General features: G+C 43.5%; 1 protein-coding gene, 1 long non-coding RNA gene and 1 pseudogene across 3 annotated transcripts; 2 read left to right on the top strand and 1 right to left on the bottom strand.

The window, feature by feature from the left end:
• Window positions 1-13,944: 13,944 nt before the first annotated feature.
• Window positions 13,945-14,563, bottom strand: LOC103642732 (uncharacterized). Its single transcript, XM_008665934.1, has 2 exons — window positions 14,312-14,563; window positions 13,945-14,232 (listed from the first exon to the last, which is right to left on the bottom strand). The coding sequence occupies exons 1-2, from the start codon at window positions 14,561-14,563 to the stop codon at window positions 13,945-13,947; spliced, it is 540 nt and encodes a 179-aa protein (XP_008664156.1).
• A 4,896-nt stretch (window positions 14,564-19,459) lies between these two features.
• On the top strand, window positions 19,460-20,046 carry LOC103642731 (cyclin pseudogene; annotated as a pseudogene). The gene is made up of 2 exons (NR_164108.1): window positions 19,460-19,746; window positions 19,841-20,046. The product of NR_164108.1 is annotated as a cyclin pseudogene (transcript).
• Window positions 20,047-22,062: 2,016 nt separating this feature from the next.
• Window positions 22,063-22,561, top strand: LOC109942963 (uncharacterized). Its single transcript, XR_002265538.1, has 2 exons — window positions 22,063-22,165; window positions 22,385-22,561. It is a non-coding gene; the product is annotated as an uncharacterized lncRNA (long non-coding RNA).
• Window positions 22,562-25,754: the final 3,193 nt, after the last annotated feature.

Raw genomic sequence — 25,754 nt, 5'->3', positions numbered from 1 at the left:
GGTGAGTAATTATGAAAGAAATATATGTTTTATTAGGTACAATGGAGTATATGTATGAAATAGGCAGGCCATGACCATGTGAATTTGGTTAGCAATGCATCTCACCTCAGTATTGACCTCATTATTGAGGTCATCATCATAGTCATCATCAGTGTCAGATTGGTTTTCAATGTCAGAGCATGGATCGTAATCATTGTCAGAATATATAGCCTTCCCTCTTCCCTCTTTCTTTTTTGGTGAAATAACATCTCTAACAGTCTGTGCTAAGACATGAATGCCCAAAGAATTAAAAACTTGTTGAACATGCTTTACAGTCTCGTCCCTTGCCACCTCATACTTGGTTTTTTCCATTTCTTCTATTACTTATTATAGAGAAACGTAGAAAGAGCAGAAACTGAATCCAGTTTCTGTACATGAGTTGAAGAAACAACTAACGCATCAGTATTTTGGTTAATGGTAGAAAGAAGACAAAACTACAAACACGCTAGAAAGAACACATATATAAATGCTAGAACGAGATGCACTACCAGTAAACCACATGGTACAATACTAGATTCCTGATGCCAGTAGAAGAGGTCGGGGGCTGCGGGCCTACATCTATCGGAAAGGCAGCCTTGGTGGTGGCCGGTGAGGCAGCCTTCGTCGCGGCCTGCACGGATCTGCGGAGCTAAGCAGGACTCCCTGTGCGGAGGCGTATCCGTGGAGGTCCGGGATGCTAGCTCGTTGATGTCCGGCCCATGGATCTTCGACTCCAGTGGCTGGATTGTTCTCCGGCGATGGGGTGTGCCAGCGTGGTTGGTGCGAGTGGCGGAGCTAGGTTGAGGGGAGTGAGGAGGAGGACATGGCTGGTGTATGGTATGGACGGATCCGTTCACCAGCGGCGGTGCAATGGTGTGGTGGGCGCGAGTGGTGGAGCTAGGTTGAGGGGAGGGAGGAGGAGGCCAAGGCCAGTGTACGGGATGGCCGGATCCGTTCACCAGTGGCGGTGCGGCGGCGTGGTGGGCGCGAGTGGCGGCGCTAGGTTGAGGGGAGGGAGAGGACTGGACTTGTCTGCGGTGGTGAGCAGCCGAGAGGATAAGGTAGGAGGGAAATTTTGGTCATCTTGGGCGTGAGTCGTGTTGAGGCCGAAGTGTCCTATTTTCGTCTGGCTCGGTGGGCAAGATGTGTCGGTGGGAGAAACCAGAGCTGACCATCTTGGGTCCTGACAGGAGGGGTCGTATGTCAGTGATAGAATTAGTACTATTTGGAATTGAAACATATTTTTGGGGTACTACATGATTTCAAATGAAAAAAACACTAAGAATACAAGTTGTTACACTCATCAAGATATACCATTTTGGTTTTGCTCATTTTCTCAATTGACTTTGTTTCGAGAGTTTGATTTTTGAATTTAAAAATATTCGAACTTCAGGCACAAATTTGGGTACTTAGTAAGTTCAAATGAAAAAAATCAAAAACACAGAAGTTGTTGCACTTACTAATATCTACATTTTTTATTTAGGTCATTTTTTGATCTGATGAAGTGATGGTAACTTTGTTCTCAAATCTTACTCATCTAGTGAGATGAGTAAGATTTGAGAACAAAGTTACCATCACTTCATCGGATGAAAAACTGATCTATATAAAGAATGTAGATCTTGATTATTTGTACAAACTTTGTATTCATGACTTTTTTGGTTGAACCCATTTTGAGGTTCCAAATGTGCTTCAACGTTGCAATTTTTTTAAAATTCCACTTTGACTTGTTCAAATTTTTTTTACAATGGAATACAACGAATATAAATGCAATACATGGATATATCAGGATTTTAGAAAATTTTAGAAAAAAATCATCACATTTGGAGAAAGTATGTGGGAGAAAAACTAGTTACAATATTTTGACATGAATTAATAAAAAGGGAAATGTTGATTGAAAGACACCGGCCACCCAGCTACTGCCTCACCGGGTGTTGGGGGCCTTCGTCCTCCGAAGGTCCTCAAAAACATGATTTGACAATGCTTTCCAAGTGAATTATATGAACAGGTATTTTCGGATTCAGAATTATGGATATGAAGCACGACCAGGACGAAGGCTGAGCCAGACGAAGGTCAAGGGCAGCCGAAGCTGTACGCAGGGAAGCTTCGGCGCGATAGCACAAGGGGGAACCGACTTAAAGACAAAAAGACTTCGGGGTCCTCAATAGATTTCCATAAACCGTTAACAAATGTAATGGACATGGATGTAATTTTACGTGGGCTGCGTCCCGCGTCTATAAATAGATGAACAGTACTCCCGTACTGTTCAGGCTGACTTGACATTCGCTTTTGCGTCTCGCTCGTACTTTTCACCTTCTCTCAAGACTGAAGGTATATTTGTAATTTGAAATCATTTCTGTTTTTCCATGTTAATAAAATAGAAATGATTCAATGATGATGCTTATATTATATTTCATGCTTTACGTGAGTCCTTCGTCATCACTTGTTATGTTTACGAAGGTATGTCTCTCATGACCTTCGTCTGAAATTCATTATTTCCCGAAGGGATATAATGCTTCGAAGGACGAAGGACTATAACACTTAACACTTTTTATGTTGTCTTGTTCTTAACTCTAAGGATTTGAGAACAAGTCCCCAACATTGGCGCCCACCTCCGGTGAACTCACTTCCACTTCGAGCTTTTTTGAACACCTTCGGAAGCTATGGCGCCGAAGAAAGCTTCAGCGACTGGGGCTTCAACACTGCAACCGTTGGACATCAACCAGGAGACCGTCTCTCTTCGGGAGGCCCGAAGCCAGAAGAGAAAGGCTGTCAGCCCGACACTTCAGGAAGAGGAGCTAGACCAAGAAATCAGGGATATGGAGATGCTGCACCAACAAGTACAAAGGAAGAAGGAGAAGATGGCCCGCCTAGCCGAGTTGCAAAGGCAGATAGACGAAGCCTCTGAGGAAGTCCGCCATCTTACTCACGATGAGCAGAACAGAAGGCCTCATCAGAAAGACCTTCATCAGGAGGGCTTCGTCAACGAAGATGACTGGTATGATAATTTCCATCAGGGAAATTTTGTTTTTGATGATGCTTCTCCTCTGTCTGCTGAGCTGCAGGCTACACCTTGGCCACCATCCTATAAGCCACCCCAGCTCCCCATGTTTGATGGTCATTCCGACCCGAAGCAATTCTTGATGAGCTACGAAGCAACGGTATCTTCGTACGGGGGCAATGCTGCAGTCATGGCAAAGTCTTTCGTCATGGCCGTCAGGAATGTTGCTCAGACCTGGTATTCCTCCCTTCGGCCAGGAACAATAACCTCATGGCAGAAGCTGAAGGATATGTTACTGACCAGCTTTCAAGGATTTCAGACGAAGCCGGTCACAGCTCAAGCCCTGTTCCAGTGTATTCAGGATCACGAAGAGTACCTTCAAGCGTATGTCCGAAGGTTTTTACGATTGAGGGCGCAGGCACCAACGGTGCCCAATGAAATTGTTATCGAAGCTATGATCAAGGGGCTTCGTCCTGGACCTGCAGCCCAATACTTTGCTAGGAAGCCTCCTCAGACTCTGGAGAAGCTACTCCAAAAGATGGACGAGTACATTCGGGCTGATAATGACTTTCGCCAAAGGAGGGAGGAAGCCTTCAGATTTTCTGAAATGACCAGGGGCTTCGGAGGGAGATATTACCCGAGGCATGTCCGATCCATCCACAACACTCAGAATGATGATAAGGGGAATCAGAACAGACCGCAATGCTCCTCACAGGCTTCGGGACAACAACAAACTTCCTTCCGGCCACCAGCTCCAAGAGGCAGAGGCGCCAGGGGCTTCGGCGGAAGATTCGGAGATCAGCCAAGGAGACTGTTTTGCTTGTTCTGTGGAGAAGGCAAGGGCCATACCACTAGGTCGTGCCACATTACAATCCAGAAGCAAAAGGAAATTGCCGAAGCTGCATCTCAACAAGCTCAGCCGAAGCAGGTCATGCATACTGCTTCGTGTCATCCGCCTTATATCCCACAATACATAGACAATCACCCTGCAGCTTCCGTAGCTTCCGCAAGTCAACCTCAAGCTTCCTGGCAACAGCTTCCGCCCCCACCTCCATTGCAGCAAGGTCAACAGCCAGAAGGGAGTCAATACGCTCCACAGCAGAGGGACTTCAGAGAGCAGTCCGAAGCTCGCACAGTCAACAGCACTGTGCCAGAGTCGAAACACATTTATTGACACATATCCTACCTTTGATAGCAGTCTTTCTTATTCAGTTTTATTTTCTGTCAAGCAAAAAAAAAAAACATTGATAGTTTTCATGTAATAATGTCGTTGTTTTCCACGAGGAAGATCTATTTGATCCACAAGCTTAAGTTGCTGAAGCTTAAAATTTTTTCCGTTACCAAGGAGGACCTTCGAATTAAAAATCCTTCGGAGTAACGAAAAGTCGTTCTAAGGAACGCAGAGTAAGTTTGTGAAGTCACAAAAAGCCGTTCCAAAGGGAGCGCAGTGTAAGTTTTCTGCTCAGAAGTCGTTCCTAAAGGAATGCAGAGCCTACAGCGAAAAGTCAACGCTGATACCGCCTAAGTAAAGGGCGAAGAAGCTCCTAAGGGAGGCTTACAGCGAAAAGTCAACGCTGATACCGCCTAAGTAAAGGGCGAAGAAGCTCCTAAGGGAGGCTTACAGCGAAAAGTCAACGCTGAGATCGTCTAAGTAAAAGACGAAGAAGCTCCAAAGACGTTCCTAAGGGAATGCAGAGCTTACGAATGTGTTTTGTGTGTATCTTCGGAACAGACGTCATTTGCATAACATAACATCATCACATCATTTCGCATAGCATAAGCATCATACATCATGTTGCATACGGCAAAAAGAAGGGCACACAGTACTAACCTTCGAAAGAATGATTTGAGAAAATGCAAATTGTGCAAAGTCACAAGGGAATATAATGATAATCTTCGGAAAATAGCTTCGGAGAATGCTTTCACGAAGCATGGACGATTAGCTTCAGTGGCTGTTTTTACGAAGCATGGATGTGTTTTTTCGGAACAGTTTTAACGAAGAATGTTTTCTTCACGAAGCATGAAAAGAAGGGAAGGTGTTTTTTCGCCGAAGGCTCAAAAATGGTATGTATGTACAGTTTCATGCATCGTAAAGAATTCAATAATGGAAAGAAACTTGTATATTACATTCAAATGTACAAATGTTACATAGATTACAATTTAACTGTTTTTCTAAATAACATCTAGTCTTCTCTTAAAACTGCTTCGGCGACTTCATTTAAAAGTTGATCAACAACTTTGTCCATGATAGCTTCGGCCATTTGTTTAATTTCATCATCCCCTTTTGTTTGGGGATCGACAGTCGATGCGGTACCTTCGGGAGCAAAAGAACATTTTTTCATTACTATTATAAACTGTGAGTAGAGTGTGAAACAAAAACTGCAACACAATAAGAACAACTAATTAATACCTAATTGTCTTTCGGGCTCCGTACTTTTTTCGGCAGTCTCTGCCACTTTCCTAGCTTCGTGGATGCCTTTTTCGCTCCTTTCGATAATTTCTTGTGCCATTCCTCGGCCGCCGTCGTTCCAGATATCAGTAAAAAATTTGCCAGCAACCACGCTTGCTTCGGCTGAGGGGTCCTTGATATCTTCGAAGGGTAAGGTAGCTTCGGACTGAGCTAAAAGTTTTACGTGCCCGCAACCCTTCTTTTCTAACACAGAAGTAATTCCTCTAGCGCCTGAAAAAGCGCATATATCGCCACGGCTGTTCAGGATTTCTTCGAAGGCCTCTGCTTCGTGGCTAATCCATTCCAGCGGATCTTCGGGATTGCCTCGAGAAAAATTCTCTTCGCTGGAAAAGGCGCCGACGCTAGCAAAGCTGTTTTTAATTTTATTCACGCATTCTATAGATTTAACATAGCATTTCCACTGCGATGTGCGAAGCTCCTTAACTCTTGATTCCAATTTGTTGACCATAAAATCACTAAGTTCACGCTTCGTTTCCTCAAGCGCGCGCTCCTCTTTAGCTTTAGCCAGTTGTTTCCGAAGATCTTTAATCTCGCGTTTTTGAGCTTCGGATTGGGCCTTTGAAGCGGCTTCGTCTTTTTTCACTTTATCCACCAATGTAAACAGAATTTTATCTTTTTCCAAAGCTTCATTTCTCAGCTTGATAACTTCGGAGCGTAAATTATTAAACGCAATTTCATAACTTTCATCTTCAGCGCTCTTCTGCGCTCTTAGCGCGTTGCTTAGGATCAGGCCCTATACGAAAAAGAATTCAAATAAGGAAAAAGGAATGATGTGCGTAAAAATAATAAGGGGGTTTTTTTTCAAGTGTTTAATTCCGGTACCTTCAAGCTATTATACGCAAGGCTGTCTGCGAGATCCTCTTTCGTCATGGCACTTAACCCAGCTTCAAGCTTCGGAAAGCCTATGCTTCTCGCCATCTCTCGGCAGACGGATAGCTCTTTGTTATCAGGCAGGCAGTATAAGAAGTCATCTTCGTTTGTTCCATTGAATATTACTGCCCCCTTCGGATATTTCAGCTCCTTTGCATAATGGTTGGCCTCATAAGCTTCTTCCTCAGATAGCTTTTTCCCCGAAGCATGTCGTATGATGTAATCATGCATGCCGGCAGGTGCTTCGGGGATGACGGTGCCCGTTTCTTCAACTAATATTGGTTCCGGAATTTTTACTGCTTCGGCTTCAAAAGGTTGTTCTTTGAAGGGCTCTGAAGGCCCAGCTTCAGCTTCAGCTTGTTGAGCCGAAGCTTCAGTAGAACCTTCAGCAACATCAACACTCTTTTTTGAAATTGTACTTGAAGACTTAATCGTCTCCAAGACGTCTAGTACATTTACCATTCTTTTCCTTTTTGGGGTCACTAATGGCCCCTTTTGGTGTTTTGCTGTCCCAACGATTGCTGTAGGACTCAAAACTTCTAATGTTTTGGAGCCCTCAGTTGCTTCTCTTACTTCCTCAATTTTTTCTGTGAGCGGCGCTTCGGTTTTCTCTTTTGTTTCTGACAACAAAATGTTTGATTGTTCTGATTCAATCTTTGGTGGCACTTCGGCCGTTTCTGCGATCTCTGGCAACAAGGCTGACTTGATTAGTTTTTCAGCTTCGGTGGCTGAAGAAGTTTTCCCGGTAAACTCCGGCACCGAAGCTGGTTCAATATGGCGTGGTCGATGTGTGAAGACCTTCAACCTTTTTCCTTTTGGTTCTGGCTCGCTAGGAGCGGTTTCAGCTTCTTCTTTTTCAGAGGTTATATTTTTCCTTTTTTGCCTTCGGATGGGATAACAATAGTCAGGGTAGAAGAACCCGATTGCATCAAACACTCGGTTCAGTCTCTTCTTCTTTCGGCCTCCGAAGGCTGCTGATAGTGCAGTATTTTCAGCCTTCGAGTATGCCCCAAGTAATTCATCACTTAATGTTTCAATGCTTTTCAGCCAGTCATCATCAGGTTCAATAAATTTATCTGCATATTTGAATGTGTATTTTAATCTGACTAGTCCGCCTTCGTCGGACTCTTTGATGGTTTCTTTCGGCATTTCCCACTTTTCTGCAAGTGGCCATACCCTGAAGGCAATGTGCTCCTGGACCAAGTCCCTTGTCCCAATGAAGGAGCAGACTGCGCCGAAGGCTCTTTGGCATTCTTCGGCTGCCTCATCCATTTCAACCTTCGGCCTTCGAAGTCCGAAGCGTTGCCAAATTGGGTACATAATGATACTTTTGACATTATTTTGCGCTGTTAGATCATTTTTCACATAAAACCATTCAGACATCCAGGCTCCGGGCCACCTCTTCCGAAAGGTTGGCACAGGGTAGCTTGACCCGGAGCGGGCGCCGAAGCTGTAGCACCCAAAGTTGTTGTGGTATTGCTCCTTTCCCCAGGGCTTTGTCTCATACAATAACTCGTGTATGTTGCAGAAGCTTTTAGCGTTTGGCTCCAAACCTTGGCTTCTCACAGCCCAGACAAAAATCCCCATTCTTATAATAGCTTCGGGAGTGAGTTGATGAGGGTAGATTTGGAATGTTTTCAGTACCTCAACAACAAAATTGCTCAGGGGGAATCGAAGCCCAGCCTTGAGGAAGCTTCGGAAAATCACAACTTCATCCTCTTCAGGGGTGGGAGAAGTCTTTTCCCCGGCATCAGCTCTCACAATAGATATGTCTCGGAAGTATCGCCCCCTCATATTATCAATGTGACTCTGCTTGATGGTTGTTTTCCCAAAAACTGAGTGACTTGGTCGCCACGGTCGATCTTCGGCCTCTTCCCCATCACTTTCTACATCATAGCTGTCGCTGTCATCAGTATCTTCGGACAAACCTTCGAGAATCTCCTTCGTGATTTTCTCTGTATTAGTCTCTGCCATCGCTATCAGGAACCCCAGATTCTTCTCCTCCTCGAGACTCAGCTTCGTCTCAGCAGGGATCTTCTTGTCTTCAGACATCTTCGGAAACACTAAAAATTTGTTCCCGAGGCCGAAGCTTCGAAGTCAAAAAGACCAGCAAATCTCAATGAACAAGAGCTAAAAATTTTTAGTGGGCCGAAGCAAAAGGCAAGCGTGTGTACCAAATGAATTCACGATGTGTTCTTATTTATACGCCTAGGGCGTTGAAAGTTAAAAGGCCCCGCTTGTCAGTGAATGTTGCTATTCTAGCAAAGGGAAGGTGTTTTTTTCGGACCTTCGGCTCAAGGCCTTCGTCCATATCGCAATCTGAATTTATTATTTACAAATTAATATTGCGAGGGGCTACTGTTGGGGGCCTTCGTCCTCCGAAGGTCCTCAAAAACATGATTTGACAATGCTTTCCAAGTGAATTATATGAACAGGTATTTTCGGATTCAGAATTATGGATATGAAGCACGACCAGGACGAAGGCTGAGCCAGACGAAGGTCAAGGGCAGCCGAAGCTGTACGCAGGGAAGCTTCGGCGCGATAGCACAAGGGGGAACCGACTTAAAGACAAAAAGACTTCGGGGTCCTCAATAGATTTCCATAAACCGTTAACAAATGTAATGGACATGGATGTAATTTTACGTGGGCTGCGTCCCGCGTCTATAAATAGATGAACAGTACTCCCGTACTGTTCAGGCTGACTTGACATTCGCTTTTGCGTCTCGCTCGTACTTTTCACCTTCTCTCAAGACTGAAGGTATATTTGTAATTTGAAATCATTTCTGTTTTTCCATGTTAATAAAATAGAAATGATTCAATGATGATGCTTATATTATATTTCATGCTTTACGTGAGTCCTTCGTCATCACTTGTTATGTTTACGAAGGTATGTCTCTCATGACCTTCGTCTGAAATTCATTATTTCCCGAAGGGATATAATGCTTCGAAGGACGAAGGACTATAACACTTAACACTTTTTATGTTGTCTTGTTCTTAACTCTAAGGATTTGAGAACAAGTCCCCAACACCGGGTACCCGCCCTGCAGAAGCAACGACGTCAGCCCTGCAGAAGCAACGACGCCGGCCCCACAGCTACTGCCTCACCGGGTACCCGCCGCGCTCCCTTGTCGCCGACCACAGCTTTGTCCGTAGCCTCCCTCCCCCTCCTCCACCTGATGTGCTCCCTCGGTTTGCTTTGTCCGTAGCCGCCCTGTCCCTCCTCCACCTGCAGCCTCGCCATGCACGCCACCTCTAGCCATCTGCTCCCTCGACAAGCACCCCAACTGTAGCCTAGCCAGCAAGATTAGCTGCCAGCAGGATCTGCTCCCTCGACAACTACCGGTGGTCGGAGCTGAAGCCTCAGCGTGGCCATTGTTTTAGGTAAGCAAGCCGTCAAAAGTGTTTTGTCGATTTCTATCCATCTCAATTTCTAAAATTTTGTCACGTATGTTTCTCCAGGATGAGATGGACAGAAGTTGGGTATACAACAGTGTGCCATTTAGTGAACCGTATATGCTTGGTGTTGAACAATTCATGGGACATGTCAAAAGTAGATTTAGTGCACATGAGAAAATCAAGTGTCCATGTAGAAAATGCCTAAACCATATAGAAAAAGTCAAGTTGAGGTACAGGAGGATATCGAAATCAATGGTATTTCTAGGTGCTATACAAGGTGGGTTTACCATGGAGAAGGAGATATTGATGTTCAAGAAGATGATGATGGCACACTCGCTGTTGGTTATGAATATATGTCATGGGATGGAAATGACTAGGCTCCACTTGATGATGAAGGACAAGCTAAAGATGTCATTTTAGATGATAGTGAACGGGGAGTTCAAGGTTTGATTCAAGATCTGTACACCGCAGCAAGCCATGGTCGGTGGCAACTTATATCAGCAAATCATGGAAGAGGTAAAGTGTGAACTTTATCCAGGTTGCATCGAGGAGTCTAGGCTAAGTTTCATTATTAAACTACTGCATATAAAAGTGTACAACCGGATACCAAATTCTGGGTTCGATGCAATCCTTGAGTTGCTTTCGTCATCTTTGAAGAATGTGACCGGCCTCCCTAAGTCCTATAATGAACTGAAATCTCTACTTCGGAAGCTTGGTTTTGGTTATGAATCTATTCATGTGTGCAAGTATGACTGTGCTCTATTTTGGAAAGATCATGAAGAGGATGACCATTGCCCAATTTGTGGGTACACAAGATGGAAAGTGAACAAGGAGAGCAGAAAGAAAGTGCCTCACAAGGTCCTCCGTTACTTTCCAATAATTCCACGCCTCCAAAGGCTCTTTATCTCAAAGCAGCGGGCACAGTATGCAAGATGGCACAAGGAAAAGAGGGTATCAGTTGAGAATGAAATGAGACATCCTGCTGATGGAGAAGCTTGGAAAGAATTTGATGATAGTTTCAAGTCTTTTGCAGATGATCCCCGCAGTTTGAGGTTAGCCATTGCTACTGATGGATTTAACCCATTTGGTTAGATGACCAATTCATATAGCATATGGACAGTGATAGTGGTTCCATACAATTTTCCACCTTGGATGTGTATAGACCAACCCAATTACATGCTTGCTTTACTAATTCTAGGCAAAAAATCACCGGGCAAAGATTTCCATGTGTTCATGCAACCTTTGATAGCAGACATGATGACTCTTTGGAATGGTGTCTCTACTTATGATGCATATGAAGGCAAAGACTTCAGCCTGCGTGCAGCGATTCTATGGGGAATCAATGACTATCCTGCATTAGGTATCATGTCAAGCAGAACCACTAAGGGTTACTTCACATGTGTGTACTGTGATGAGAATCCATGCTCTGAATGTCTGACAAACAAAATTGGATTCATAGGACATAGACGGTTCCTCCCAAGCGACCATGCTTGGAGGAAAAATAGATCTTTCAATGGCCACCATGAAAATAGAGAACCACCAAGGAAATTTAGTGCAGATGAGGTTATGGCAATATTGGATGAAGTTTGCTATGTTCCTGGCAAGAATCCAGATAAGTCGAGATCAAGAAAACGACGTCGTGATGGAGAACTAGTATGGCATCTGAAGGTTAGCTTGTATGATTTGCCATATTGGTCAAAATTGAAGCTACAATACAACCTTGATGTTATGCATATAGAGAAAAACATATGTGAAAATATTTTGTCAACTCTACTCAATATTCCAAACAAGACAAAGGACACAATTGCCGCTAGAGTAGATTTGGAAGAAAGAGGTATAAGAAAAGAGCTTCATTTGCTAGATGACAGTGGTAATGCATCCTCAAAGCCAAAAGCTTGTTACGTTCTAACACCAGAAGCAAAGAAGAAGTTCTTGCAATTTGTGAGCAATGTTAAGTTTCCAGATGGCTATGCCTCCAATATATCAAGATGTGTTAATATGGAGGGAGGAGGATCAATGCATGGGCTAAAAACACATGACTGTCATATACTACTGCAACGTATTTTACCAGCTGGCCTTTGTGGTTTGGTGAGAAAAGATGTATATGAAGTAATTGCTGAATTGGGTAGGTTTTTAGACAACTTTGCTCAAAAACTCTAAAGGTTGATGCAGTACAACAGATGAAGGAAGATATTGTGCTTATCCTTTGCAAGCTAGAGAAAATTTATCCTCCTGCATTCTTCGATGTTATGGTTCACCTAGCATTACACTTACCTGATGAGGCACTCCTTAGAGGACCGGTGCAATATGGATGGATGTATCCCATTGAGAGAAGATTGGGCACCTTTAAGCGTTTCATCTGCAATAAAGCAAGACCTGAAGGATCTATTGCAGAGGCATACACTGCCTATGAGTGTATGACCCAGTGCTCAACATACTTCAGTGACATCATTAATAGGTTCACTAGGCCATAAAGAAACTTGGATGGAGACATCTCACCCAATGGTTACTCTATTTTTGGTCATGGTATTAACCTCTTGGGTGCTTCAAAACTTCATTATGAAGATAAAGACTATGACTCTATGGTTTGGTTTGTACTACATAACTGTGAAGAGGTTGATGAATACAAAGAGTAAGTAATTGCTCTAATGCAATTGCAGCCAACTTTATCCAATACTTGTGTCACAAAAACCTAATTATCTTCATCCTTTACAGCATGTACAGGGCACAATTAGAACAACAAGAGGTCAATGATGTTGAAAAAATGATGTCAACACAATTTGTTGCATGGTTCGAGAATCATGTGTGTGCAACTTCTACAACATGACTAAATAATTTATGATACACTACATTCTGAAACTCATTAATTCTATATGTTTTCATCCTGCAGATTACTAGATTGAAATATGAAGGCACAACACATGTTGATGAAGACTTGTACTCACTAGCATGCCGGCCGGATCAGAGAGTGCGTTCACATACACAACCTGTATAATCAATGGGGTACGGTTCCACACTCTGGCTCGTGACGAACACAGGAATACACAAAACTCCACCATCAAAAGTGCAGGTACTCACGGTGATGACACAATTGACTTCTATGGGACAATCACAGACATTATTGAGTTGAGTTACAGTAAGAACAGTAAAGGGTGTAGAACTGTTATCTTATTACGGTGTGAATGGTACAATCTAGAGGGAAGGACATACCAAATAAAAGATGATGGTTATTTCAAGAGCATAAACAACCAAGGTCGATGGTATAAAAATGATCCTTTCATTATAGCCACAGATGCTTCACAAGTATTTTCTTGGAAGATACAAAGTTAGGTGCATGTTGGCAAGTGGTACAAGAATTTGGCCACCGACATATATTTGATGTTGAAGAGACCGACACAAACGAACCGATCCATGAACAAGTACAGATGAGATGTCAGGAGGCATACCAAGAGGAGCATACTTCATTGAGAGATGGTGCAGTGGGAGACATTCATCCTGATTTGGATTTGTTGCACATGGATAATGAACCAGGCAACCCTATTAGTAGAAACCTCGTCGAAAACATCCATTGACAGAAACATACAACTCAATGTGATAACACACACGACGATGAAGAAGATGAAGATGACACCTACCTTCAGTACCATAGTCCAGAAGAAGACAATACTTCAGGAGAAGACGGTGATGATGACTAACCTTTGCATTTGTAGAGACTTGTGAACCATGAACTTTTTCTATTAGTGATTTTGTTGTGTATTTCAATTATGCTACTACATTTGTATCTGAATTCTGAATTTGTAAGACCTTATATGCAATGACTCTATTTTCCGTGCATACTAGATGTATGATGCAAGTTACAGTGCCCAAAATTGATTCACATGATGTTGTATATACATATAGTCCAAAATTTCATCGTCATGGAATGTATAGAATCTGTCACAAAATGTATAGGCTGGAAGAAACATGCAGGCCGCAAAAATTTCATCGCACACAAGTAAATCATCATAAGCAATAGATATCTTTATTTCCAACATACATCACAAAGACACAGATTACACAAGAGATGTCCAAGAGCACGAAGGCCCATATTTCCTACGAAGTACACATACATCCACCACAACAGGTTCAATACAACTTGTTCTTCAATAGTACTACAACTTCAACACAAAAGCAAATACTTCATCAACATTGCCTACTTCAACACAAAAGCTACAACCAAGAAGATGGCAAACACCAGGAGTACTATTACATTCACACATCCACACACGAGACAAATCAAGCTTCCCATGCCATCTCTGTTCTTGCTAACCATTTCCGTCACCTTGTTCAGATTTTGCTCTAAGCTGTCAATTTTTCCCACGAGCTCAGGAACCTTGGTTGTCGAACCTGCTGCAATGGTGAAGGATGCTGACGGTAGATATCCATTATCCTGAAGGAACACCAAATATTCTTCCTCGAACCAAAACCTATCACATGTCCCCTGCATCCAAATTTCAGCAAAGTCAACCACTGCAAACAAGAATGAAATTTGGGCAATGCAAATTATTCAACCACTTCACTGACATTTCTATGGTTCTTCTTCTCCTTCCAACATTATTGGAGTACGTGGTATTAGCAGCAAACACCCTCACATCCTTGCAATCTGGGCACATTATCAACGGCAACCCGGTCACATCATCGATCGGCGCCTCCAGATCGATGCCAATGGGCACAGTTCCTGCAGCAACAACAGCAAGGGGTCTGGGTTCTACGACATCCCTAGCTGTGCTTCGCCGCTGAGAGCGCGCAGTTGATGACCAGGCCTGCGACATGACCCCTGATTGATGCACATGGGAATGATTAGCAATTGTGATTCCAATTGAAAGATGAACAGGGAGGGGATGAGGGCGCCGCTGCCAACTAAATCTAAGGGGACAAGGAGGGGATTGACGGCACCAGTGCCCACCACGAGCAAGTGGGGAGTAGGAGCACGCCACCTACCAACCTGATTTAGTCGCGGCGGTCACTGGAGATCCGCGCTCCTCCGGGCGGCCTGGCAGTGGAGCTCGCGTTGCCTCCGCCCAGGCTACCGCGCCATCACCTGGGGAGACGGGGAGCCAGCTACGCCCGGAGCCTGCCCAACGCCAGTCGTGCACAGGCACAGCCCAGACGCCACCAGCCGCACGACGCTCGCCCACCGCTCGCTGTCCTCCGCACCGCCAGAGACCGCCCTTCGCTCGCTTCCGTCTTCGGTGGTGTGGGGGAGATGGGAAAGTGAATGCGGTCAACAAAAAGGGGTACGGTCCTTTTTTGGAAAAAACATAAAATGACGCTGCCAAATCATCACATAAAGGCACATCTAAGCGTCATAAAAGTAAAACCGTCTACCGGCTCCTGGCGCCTGACAATATATGACGAATCTTTGTACCCTTATGTGACAACAAAAACACTATTGTCATAAAATCTTCATGGCCTCATGAAATTATGACGACTCAAAAAATTCCATCATATTATGTGACATTATATGACGATAACTGACCTTGTCATTAGGTATTTTGTCATAAAAGGACAAATTTCTTGTAGTGTCTACATCAAGTAGGCTCCCCATCAACACCTCCAAGCTCAACAATGATGAGATGGCGCTCATCATCAAGAGCTTTCGCCAAATCCTCAAGCAAAGGAGGGGGAAGGACTACAAACCCAGCTCCAAGAGGGTGTGCTACAAATGTGGTAAGCCCGGTCATTTTATCGCTAAATGCCCTATGTCTAGTGATAGTGACAAGGATAATGACAAGAGGAGGAAGAATAAGGAGAAGAAGAGGTACTACAAGAAGAAGGGCGGCGATGCCCATGTATGTAGAGAATGGGACTTCGACAAGAGCTCCACCGACTCCTCCTCTGATGAGGATGCCGCCAACATCACCGTCAACAAGGGACTCCTCTTCCCCAACGTCGGCCACAAATGCTTCATGGCAAAGGACGGCAAAAAGAACAAGGTACAATCTAGAACCACCCCCAAGTATACTACATCTAGTGATGAGGGTAGTTCTAGTGATGATGAAGATGATCTACTTACTCTTTTTGCCAACCTTAACATGCAACAAAAGGAAAAAAATAAATCTCTACAACTATTAAGCGTCATCTGTAGACTGCCCCCGCTCTCCCCTGCCTCCCGCGGATCCCGCACGCGCATAGCAGACAACTGCCGCCCGCCCGCCCAGCCGCGATTCCCCCGCCTCTAGCAGCCCGCCCGCCCGCCGCATGATCGCCCGCCGCGAATCCCCTCCCGCAACGCCCGCGGCGAATCCCCCGCGCGAACCGGCCGCCAGCAGCCGCCTCGAGCAGCTCGCACGCCCACCGCAAATTCCGCCGCACGACCGCCGCGAATCCCCTCCCGCAACCCGCAACGGCCGCGATGAATCCCCCGTGTGAACCGGTCGCACGAGACCGCCAGCAGCCGCCTCCGCCTCGAGCAGCCCGTACGCCCGCCGCGAATCCCCTCCCGCAACGCCTGCGGCGAATCCCTCCGCGCCGCCGGCCCCGTCCTTGGTGCCTCCTTCGCCTTCGGTATGGATCACGCTCCTCTTACGACGTCCCTCTCCTTCACTGTCGCTCTCAAACCCTAAACTCGTCCGCTCGTGCCTCCTTCCTTTGGCTGCTTGGTTGGTTGGCTCCGCAGACCACGTCTTCGACGGTGCGGCGAACAACGAGCGGATCTATGGCACGGTCGTCCAGGAACTCGTTGGCGCCATCGGCGGCGGATTCAACGGCACCGCCTTCACCTACGGCCAGACCAGCTGCGGGAAGACATTCACCATGAACGGCTCCGATGCCGACCCGGGCATCATTCGCCGTGCGGTCCGCGACGTCTTCGACACCGTGCGCCAGGTGTGTTGATTGCTCGATTATCTGCTCCCCGAACAAGACATTGTTAGATTGGTTGATGCGATTGTTTCTGCTGCGCGTGAGTGATTTGTTGGATTTGGGTCTGTCTGGGTCAGGCTGACGACCGCGAGTTCCTCACCCGGGTGTCCTACATGGAGATCTACAATGAGGAAATCAACAGCCTCTTGACACTTGAAGGCCAGAAGCTGAGGATTCATGAGAGCTTAGATGTAAGTACTCCTTTGGATATTTTTCTCTGATTTATCAACATATTTTTGTTCTGTGGATCTGTCCCTAATAAGAGTTTACAACTACATTAAGGTTGTAAAATATTGTTTTTTCTTATTTAACTGAGAGGAAGAAGTATTTTTAAAAGCTCAGGTGTCTGCAATGAGAAAAATTCGTGTTATATATGTCATGTGTGCCCACTAAATCACGAGAAAGAAACCAAGCAAGACTTGTGGTCTTACAAGTGGTATTTCACGCAAATTTGTTCAGTCGGTGTGTTCCATTATCCGATGATACTGATAGTGAAACTGATCAGCACAGTGTAGTGTGGTACTACCATTTTGCAAACTGTTGAATTTTTAGTTCCCTTGGTACCCTTAACTAAGAACTTGTTTACTTCTCAAGATGATTTTTAGTGTATTTATTAGTGCAAACTGTTGATGTCTCTATTTAGGATTTTATTTGATGTGGTAGGTTACATGGACAATTGTTTTCAGAAAGTTGTATAGTTAAATGCCTCATGTGCTATTAGTAGCTGGAGTTGGAAGGCATCGAGAGAATCAAGGAACATGAGCAGGTTTCGTGAGGTGATAGAGGGGCTGGCCAAGGATCTGTCAGAAGGACTAACTGGATTCTTCTAGGTAAGCATGTTCATGTCTCACAATGATTCCTTTGTATATGATGAGTTCTGTTTTTTAGTATTGCTGTTTTCAACTTCTGAAATGCTCTTATTATTAATGTCTACCATAATTGCTTATTTCCATTAGCTAAGAACAAAAAAATCAATTGGTAAAAACAACAGTTGCAAAAGTGTATTAGCAGAAATACATAATATTCAAAGGATCACACAAGACTAAAATAATGGATCACACAAGACTAAAATACTTTGATCATTCTATTGTATAGCGCACTGATGTTCACAAATCAATCACTTGTAGACACCGAGGTCAACCTACCCTTGTTTCCTTGCCTCTTCTTCTACTAGATCTTTTGTCTCCTCATAACAAACCACTGAATCTTCAAGTATAACATCAGTTTTCAGTTAACATGTTACCATTGGTGTTTTATCTTTCACAGAAGCTACAAATGAGATAGGACTCAAATTATCTGGCTGCAAATCATATCTATAGTGTAAATGGCCTAGGACTCGAACTATCTTTTAGTTCTTTTTTGTCTCTTCTGCACGAAGATGTAGCTGAAGTTTTGTTTTAATCTCTACTACACCATATGTTGGTACCGTGGGCGTCCACCACTTGGCTTCACCATGCCTCCGCCCTCGCCCTCCCGCCAATCTCGTAGCAGCGCCCGCCCCATCCCCGCAGCCGTCACCAGCGCGGTAAACCCTAAGCCCACAGGTGTACGCCATGCCCCCGCTTCGTGCCCCCTCCCCACGCACGTCGGCCCGTGCCGCCCGTCCTCGCCCTCCGTCCCTTTCTCGCGGTTGCGACACCTACAGGCCAGAGCTATCACCAAACCTCCTGTCGTCGGCGCCGCCGGCCTGTTCCAAACCTAGAAGGATGCAAGTTCCGCCCACCACAGGGAGGCTCCCCCGCCAGGCTCCATCTCCGGATCCGATCGCCCACCGAGTGGGTTCAATTCGGTACGTTCCCTTGCGAGTTTTCATCTGCTCGACGCTTTCTTTACGATGAATCTACCATGTTAGGGGTTGTTGGTGATGGATTGCTTGCCGTCGACTTTTTTATTTCTTCCTTCTGATCCCTGCTTCGAGTTTGTCTGGGACTTAGTATCTCAGGCCTTGGTGATTAGCAACCTGGTGTGCTGGCTGGGCTGTGTGTGTGGCATTTTGAACCGTGTTAGGAGAGATCTGGTGTCAATAGTTCGCAGATGCTTGTGGTGCGTCGTGATTGCTACTTCTGTGACCAAGCACATCGTTCCCTGTGCCTAGATGAACTAACAATAGTAGATGTGTTGTCGTTCTATTGGCTTGTTGTGATATACTGTAGTTGCATTTTTTGTCCACATAACCAGTTGAATATATTAATCATCAACATTAGCACATGTCCTGTATATACCTGATAGTACGTAGAAGCTGAACACCGGCAACGTGTTCGCGGCGCTCGAGTCCCTCAAGAAGAAGAAGAAGGGCGGCAAAGGCAAGGCGGCCGGGAGGAGGACGGCGAGGGGGCCGCGCAGCGGCAAGAGCCACCGCAGAAGAAGCAGTTCTGGGCTCCCGCGCCACTTACCACCAAGTCCTGGGCGGACGTCGAGGACGACGACCACTACTTCGCCACCACCGCGTCGCCACGCCCCGTCTGGGGCACTGCCGGTGAGCCCGCCAAGGAAGAGGACGACGTCGATGATGTAGTGCGCGCCGCCCTTCAGGAGGTATATTCTTCCACCTTCTCTATGTGCCTTGTGATTTGTTTGTGAAATGTGCCTATGAAATGTTCTTATACCTTAAGACTGTTCGTTGCTGTTTAATCTTCGTACTGGTTAGTTGACAGTTGGCGCGGCCGCAGGATCCTTGGAGTAAGACCAATTATGTTGTTTTTTGGCGATTTGCGTCGGTAACATAAAGTGAACACATTACTAAATTACTCTTTTACTGAACTTATTTCGAAGCCAAAATTAGAAATTCAATCTTCCATCACTTGAGTATGTGTGTCCTTAGATGACAAAGTGAAGCTCCATCCAGTCAGTTGACCAGCTCGACTGCTCTATGTTCCCGGTGCTATTTTTAAAGTTTCTCTAAACTCATTCATGTGTGTTTTTAGGTGAATGATTTCATTCTTATATCAGTGCATACAGTAGGGAGCAGATTCTTTCGATGGAGAAGGGAATTCTGAATAGGCTGGAGTGGGACTTAACTGTTCCTATAGTATACATGTTCTTTGTTCATTTTCTGAAGGTAGCAACCTTGGGCAACAAAGTTGAGAAAGAGGTAAATAAATTTCTTCTTTTATGGTTGTCGTAAACCAATCATAATTCATCAGGCTTTTGCGAGCTTACATTTTCTCTGGTCTTGTGGAATGCAGATGGAGGACATGGCCTTCTTCTTTGCTGAATTGGCGCTGATGCAATACGGATACGGCTTGGTGACACGTCTGCCTTCTCTGGTTGCTGCTTCTGCTGTCTACGCGGTCAGGCTCACTGTCAAGAGAGCTCCCTCTGGACCGACGCCCTCAAGCACCACACTGTTGTGTACCAGGTGCTCGGAGGAGCGACCCGCGAAGGGCAGCGGCAGCTGGTCTTCACCTATTGGTTCAGTGCCGGCTGGAGGGCAGCCAAGAGCAGGTTAGTATAGCACTATAGCCTACCGTGTAGTTTAATGACACATATTTCTATCTGCCGCTTGAAACATTTTCATCAATTTGATTGCTCTATTCAGTTATCCTTGTCTTCGCACTGTCAGTATTTTGTTTGATAGTTCATCATTTGAATCTGATTTCATAACTACGAAGTGCATGTGTAGTTCATAGTTACAGACATGCACTAGGCCAAGAATGCTAGCTAGCCAGACATTAGCGGGCAATGGTGGAGCATTAACTGTTGGTCCAAATGAACAGATGGTTAAAATTAAGTGGCTTAAGTGACTGATATACAAATCCAATGGTCAAAATTTTAGAACTCAACGATAAACGAACTCAACGATAAACTGATAACTCTAAAATAGCAAAAATGTGCAAACACAATAAGTTTACAATAATGGAGTTTGGTCATCAGATATTGGGTGGACATTTATAAATAAGCCAGCGACAGTTAACGCGAGATAATCAAATGAAGTGTATATATCTAGCTGTAACTAATTTGCATAATTCTATTATGTATTTTAAAAGCTCCCTTTCTTTTCTATTTTGCTTTTACTTTATTTCTTCACTCCTTCCAATAATAGGATGCTAGCTCTTTGATACTTTGTTGGTTACTATAGGAATACTACATGCATTACATATATTGGCGATGTCACTTGATAATTGCATATTGCTACCTACACTTGTAACTGAGCCTAATTTATTTATTCGCCATGAAAGCTAGCATCGGTGGGATCAAAATGAATTGATGAACACATCGCTGCCTAGAGTTTAACTATTAGGATTGCAAAAAAAGTAAAATTAAACTAGATCGACCAAATTCTCATTAGCCCTGTAGTTTAACTATTTGAGGAGTCAAGTTGGTTCTCTAGAGAAACCTTCAGTGTCAGTGCTGTTCAGATCCCCATGCATCTAGCCAGCTTAAGATACCAGAAAAAAATACTTATACCTAACATTGATATCTTAAACATGAACACATCTGTCGTGCTTAGATAGAGTACACACACCAACGGTGCATAGTTATCTTTTGGAACTGTGCCCTTTTTCTCATGTTGGGCTTCTCGAGTCTATTATTCAGACAATGGATCCACTACAATTGAAATTGCTCTGAAGATTGCATTTCGTAAATTTTCTCTTGATCATGGAATTATGGCCAGTAGTGAAAATAGTACAAGAAATGAAAGAAACATTAAGTTGAAGGTATGTTATGGCCATACTAAACATCCTTTGTCTTCGTTGCTTAATCATTGACTGAACTACTAAACAATTCATAGTCAGAGAATGTTTTATGTTTATTCTTCACCACCATCAACCTTGGTTGATCACCATAGCCCTGTGTTTATCTCATTTATTATATTTCATATGTAATTTAGTATTTACAGGGGATAAATTAATATAAATATTGTGTAATTAACTGTAAATGCTCATTTTGTGCATCCTAATATATTCTTAATGATTCCTTTCTAGGTATTTGTTCTAAATGGTTCCTATCATGGTGATACTCTGGATGCTATGGAAGCTCAAGCTCCATCGTCTTATACATCTTTTTCTTCAGTAGCCATGGTAATGAATTTGAATACTGTAGTTACTATAATCAATTTTTTTGACTTCTCTACTCTTTTAGTCATCTTTTCTATTACTTCATTGTGTTGATTGTGTTGGTGTTTATACTCTTCTTCAGTGGTTCTCTGTGCCAACTGCGGTCTTTTTTGTACCAGCCTTCTCTTTGGTAGCCTAATAGGATTTTCTTTCTACTTTTTGTGGAGAATTTAGTAAGACTTGGCTGCACTCCTTTTTACAACCACCTATCTTACTCTGGGTTATCATATCAGTAAGTAAAGTTGAGATCAATATCATGAGGTTGCTTTTATAGATATTCAGGTTAGGTACTTTTTAGATCCTCCAAGCTCCAACTGTGTATATTAAAGGTGACGTCTACAATATTTGTTTGCCCCTATTCCCGAAGAAGAAGCCTATGCCGTCGCACCACGCCCCAATCTTCGCTCCGGCCATGGCCCTCACCATGCCTGCACACGACCCCGAAGACGAGAGGTACATATTATTTATAAGACTTTATCTAATTAAATGGTGTAGTTGTGTGGTTGAAATGCCCAGCAATCTTTTTAGAGATAATTTTATTGATTTGTCTGCGTTCATCAAAATCATACTGTCTGACTATTTTACCATTTCGTCTTGTGCTAATTGGCATTGGTACCTTAAGACATTGCTTTGTTATTGACTTTCTATCAACATGTCATTTTCTCCTCACAGCTAAGATTCAAGCCACAGATGAATCCGGCAAGCAAGTACGGAGCGCACTTAGAATCAAGAACATCAACAATTCCCAACCTTTAAGGTTACAACCAATTGTCTCTATAAAATTCTAGAGGCACCATAATGTTGATTAACAACACAACACATGGTCATACATATGTAATTATTGCACTATTTTTTCCCGTTGCAACGCACGGGTATTTACCTAGTGAATTAATAGGAGTTATTCATGAGAAGGATGAACTTTTGGATAGCCAAGAGGAATTTCTTATTAAGGAAAACAAAAAGCATGTTAAAGTAAAAAATGCTTATGCTCAAGAAGTAGAAAAGAATGAAAACTTGACTAAAGAGATTAGCATTTGCCATGACTCAATTACCAATCTTAGAAATGAAAATGCTAGTTTAATTGCTAAGATTGATAAATTGAATGAATCCATTTCTAGCCTTAGGACTGAAAATGCTAGTTTAATTTCCAAGGCTAAGGATTTAAATGTTTGCAATGATTCTATTTCCTGTCTTAGAAATGAGAATGCCATATTACATGCTAAGATAGAAGAATTAAAAGTATGCAAACCCTCTACATCTACTGTTGATCATGTTTCTATTTGTACTAGATGTAGAGATGTTAATGTTGATGCTATAAATGATCACATTGCTTTAATTAAACAACAAAATGATCATATAGCTCAATTAACTACTAAAATCATTGAGCATGAGATAGAAAATGAAAAATTTAAATTTGCTAGAAGCATGCTCTATAGTGGGAGACGCCCTGGCATTAAGGATGGCATTGGTTTCCAATAGGGAAACAATGTCAAGCTTAATGCCCCTAAAATATTATCTAATTTTGTAAAGGGCAAGGCACCCATGGTTCAGGATAATGAAGGCTATATTTTATATCCTGCTGGTTATCCCGAACACAAAATTAGGAGAATTCATGCTAACAAATCTCATTCTGTTTCTCATCATGCTTTTATGTATAAGAATAAGGCATGTAGCTCTAGGCATTCTACACATGTTAAAATGCCTAAAAAGAAAACTCCTACTGCATCAAATGAATCTAATAATTCATTTAAGACTTTTGATGCTTCTTATGTGCTTACTAACAAATCAGGCAAAGTAGTTGCCAAATATGTTGGGGGCAAAAACAAGGGGTCAAAGACTTGTGTTTGGGTACCCAAGGTGCTTGTTTCTAATGTGAAAGGACCCAATACTGTTTGGGTACCTAAGAACAAGGCCTAAATTGTTTTGCAGGTTTATGCATCCGGGGGCTCAAGTTGGATAACAGACAGCGGATGTACAAACCATCTGACAGGGGAGAAAAGGATGTTCTCCTCCTACGAGAAAAACGAAGATCCCCAAAGAGCTATCACATTCGGGGATGGAAATCAAGGTTTGGTCAAAGGACTTGGTAAAATTGCTATATCACCTGACCATTCCATTTCCAATGTTTTTCTTGTAGATTCTTTAGATTATAACTTGCTTTCAGTTTCTCAATTATGTAAAATGGGCTACAACTGTCTTTTTACGGATTTAGGTGTTACTGTCTTTAGAAGAAGTGATGATTCAATAGCATTTAAGGGAGTGTTATAGGATTAGATATATTTAGTTGATTTTAATGAAAACATAGCTGAACTCAACACTTGTTTAATTGCTAAGACTAATATGGGTTGGCTCTGGCATCGCCGACTAGCCCATGTTGGGATGAAGAATCTTCACAAGCTTCTAAAGGGAGAACACATTTTGGGACTAACCAATGTTCATTTTGAGAAAGATATGGTTTGTAGTGCATGTCAAGCAGGAAAGCAAGTTGGTACCCACCATCCACACAAGAACATCATGACGACTGACAGGCCGCTTGAGCTACTCCACATGGATTTATTCGGCTCGATCGCTTACATAAGCATCGGCGGGAGTAAGTATTGTCATGTAATTGTCGATGACTATTCTCGCTTCACTTGGGTATTCTTTTTGCAGGAAAAATCACAAACCCAAGAGACCTTAAAGGGATTCTTGAGACGAGCTCAAAATGAGTTCGGGTTAAGGATCAAGAAAATAAGAAGCGATAATGGGACGGAGTTCAAGAACTCACAAATAGAAGGCTTTCTTGAGGATGAGGGCATCAAGCATGAGTTCTCTTCTCCCTACACACCTCAACAAAATGGTGTAGTGGAGAGGAAGAATAGAACTCTACTGGACATGGAGAGGACCATGCTTGATGAGTATAAGACTCCGGACCGGTTTTGGGCTGAGGCGATTAACACCGCCTGCTACTCCATCAACCGGCTCTACCTTCACCGAATCCTCAAGAAGACATCATACAAACTCCTTACAGGTAAAAAGCCCAATGTTCCATACTTTAGAGTCTTTGGTAGCAAATGCTTTATTCTTGTTAAAAGAGGTAGAAAATCTAAATTTGCTCCTAAGGCTGTAGAAGGCTTTTTACTAGGACATGATTCAAACACAAGGGCATATAGAGTCTTCAACAAATCCACTAGATTAGTTGAGGTTTATTGTGACATTGTGTTTGATGAGACTAATGGCTCCCAAGTGGAGCAAGTTGATCTGGATGAACTAGATGATGAAGAGGCTCTGTGCGTCATGCTAAGAAACATGTCCATTGGGGATGTGTGTCCTAAGGAATCCGAAGAGCCCACACAAGCACAAGATCAACCATCATCTTCCATGCAAGCATCTCCACCAATTCAAGATGAGGATCAAGCTCAAGATGATGAAAATGAAGATCAAGAGGATGAGCCACCTCAAGAGGAGGACAATGATCAAGGGAGAGATGAAGCTAATAAAGACAAGGAAGATGATCAGGGTCAAAGACCGCAACACCCAAGAGTCCACCAAGCGATTCAAAGAGATCACCCTGTGAACTCAATTCTCGGTGACATTCATAAGGGGGTAACCACTCGATCTCGAGTCGCTCATTTTTGTGAACATTACTCTTTTGTGTCCTCTATTGAGCCATACAGGGTGGAGGATGCACTAAGAGACTCGGATTGGGTGTTGGCAATGCAAGAGGAGCTCAACAACTTCACGAGGAATGAGGTATGGCATTTAGTTCCACGTCCTAACCAAAATGTTGTAGGAACCAAGTGGGTATTCCGCAACAAGCAAGACGAGCATGGTGTGGTGACAAGGAACAAAGGCCGACTTGTGGCCAAGGGTTATTCACAAGTCGAAGGTTTGTATTTCGGTGAAACCTATGCACCCGTAGCTAGGCTTGAGTCAATTCGTATATAACTTGCATATGCTACTTACCATGGATTTAAGCTTTATCAAATGGACGTGAAAAGTGCCTTCCTCAATGGACCAATCAAGGAAGAGGTCTATGTTGAGCAACCTCTCGGCTTTGAAG

The sequence above is a fragment of the Zea mays genome, chromosome 10 (genome assembly GCF_902167145.1).
Source record: "Zea mays cultivar B73 chromosome 10, Zm-B73-REFERENCE-NAM-5.0, whole genome shotgun sequence".
NCBI lineage: Eukaryota > Viridiplantae > Streptophyta > Magnoliopsida > Poales > Poaceae > Zea > Zea mays.
This window is presented reverse-complemented; position numbering and strand designations above follow the sequence as displayed.

Bases quoted from the DNA above. Each gene is read 5' to 3' on its own strand.
- LOC103642732 (XM_008665934.1), bottom strand. From the start codon at position 14,563: ATGTCGCAGGCCTGGTCATCAACTGCGCGCTCTCAGCGGCGAAGCACA. The intron at 14,233-14,311 runs GTGAAGTGGTTG...ATTTGGATGCAG, and splicing joins GAAGAACCATAGAAATGTCA to GGGACATGTGATAGGTTTTG.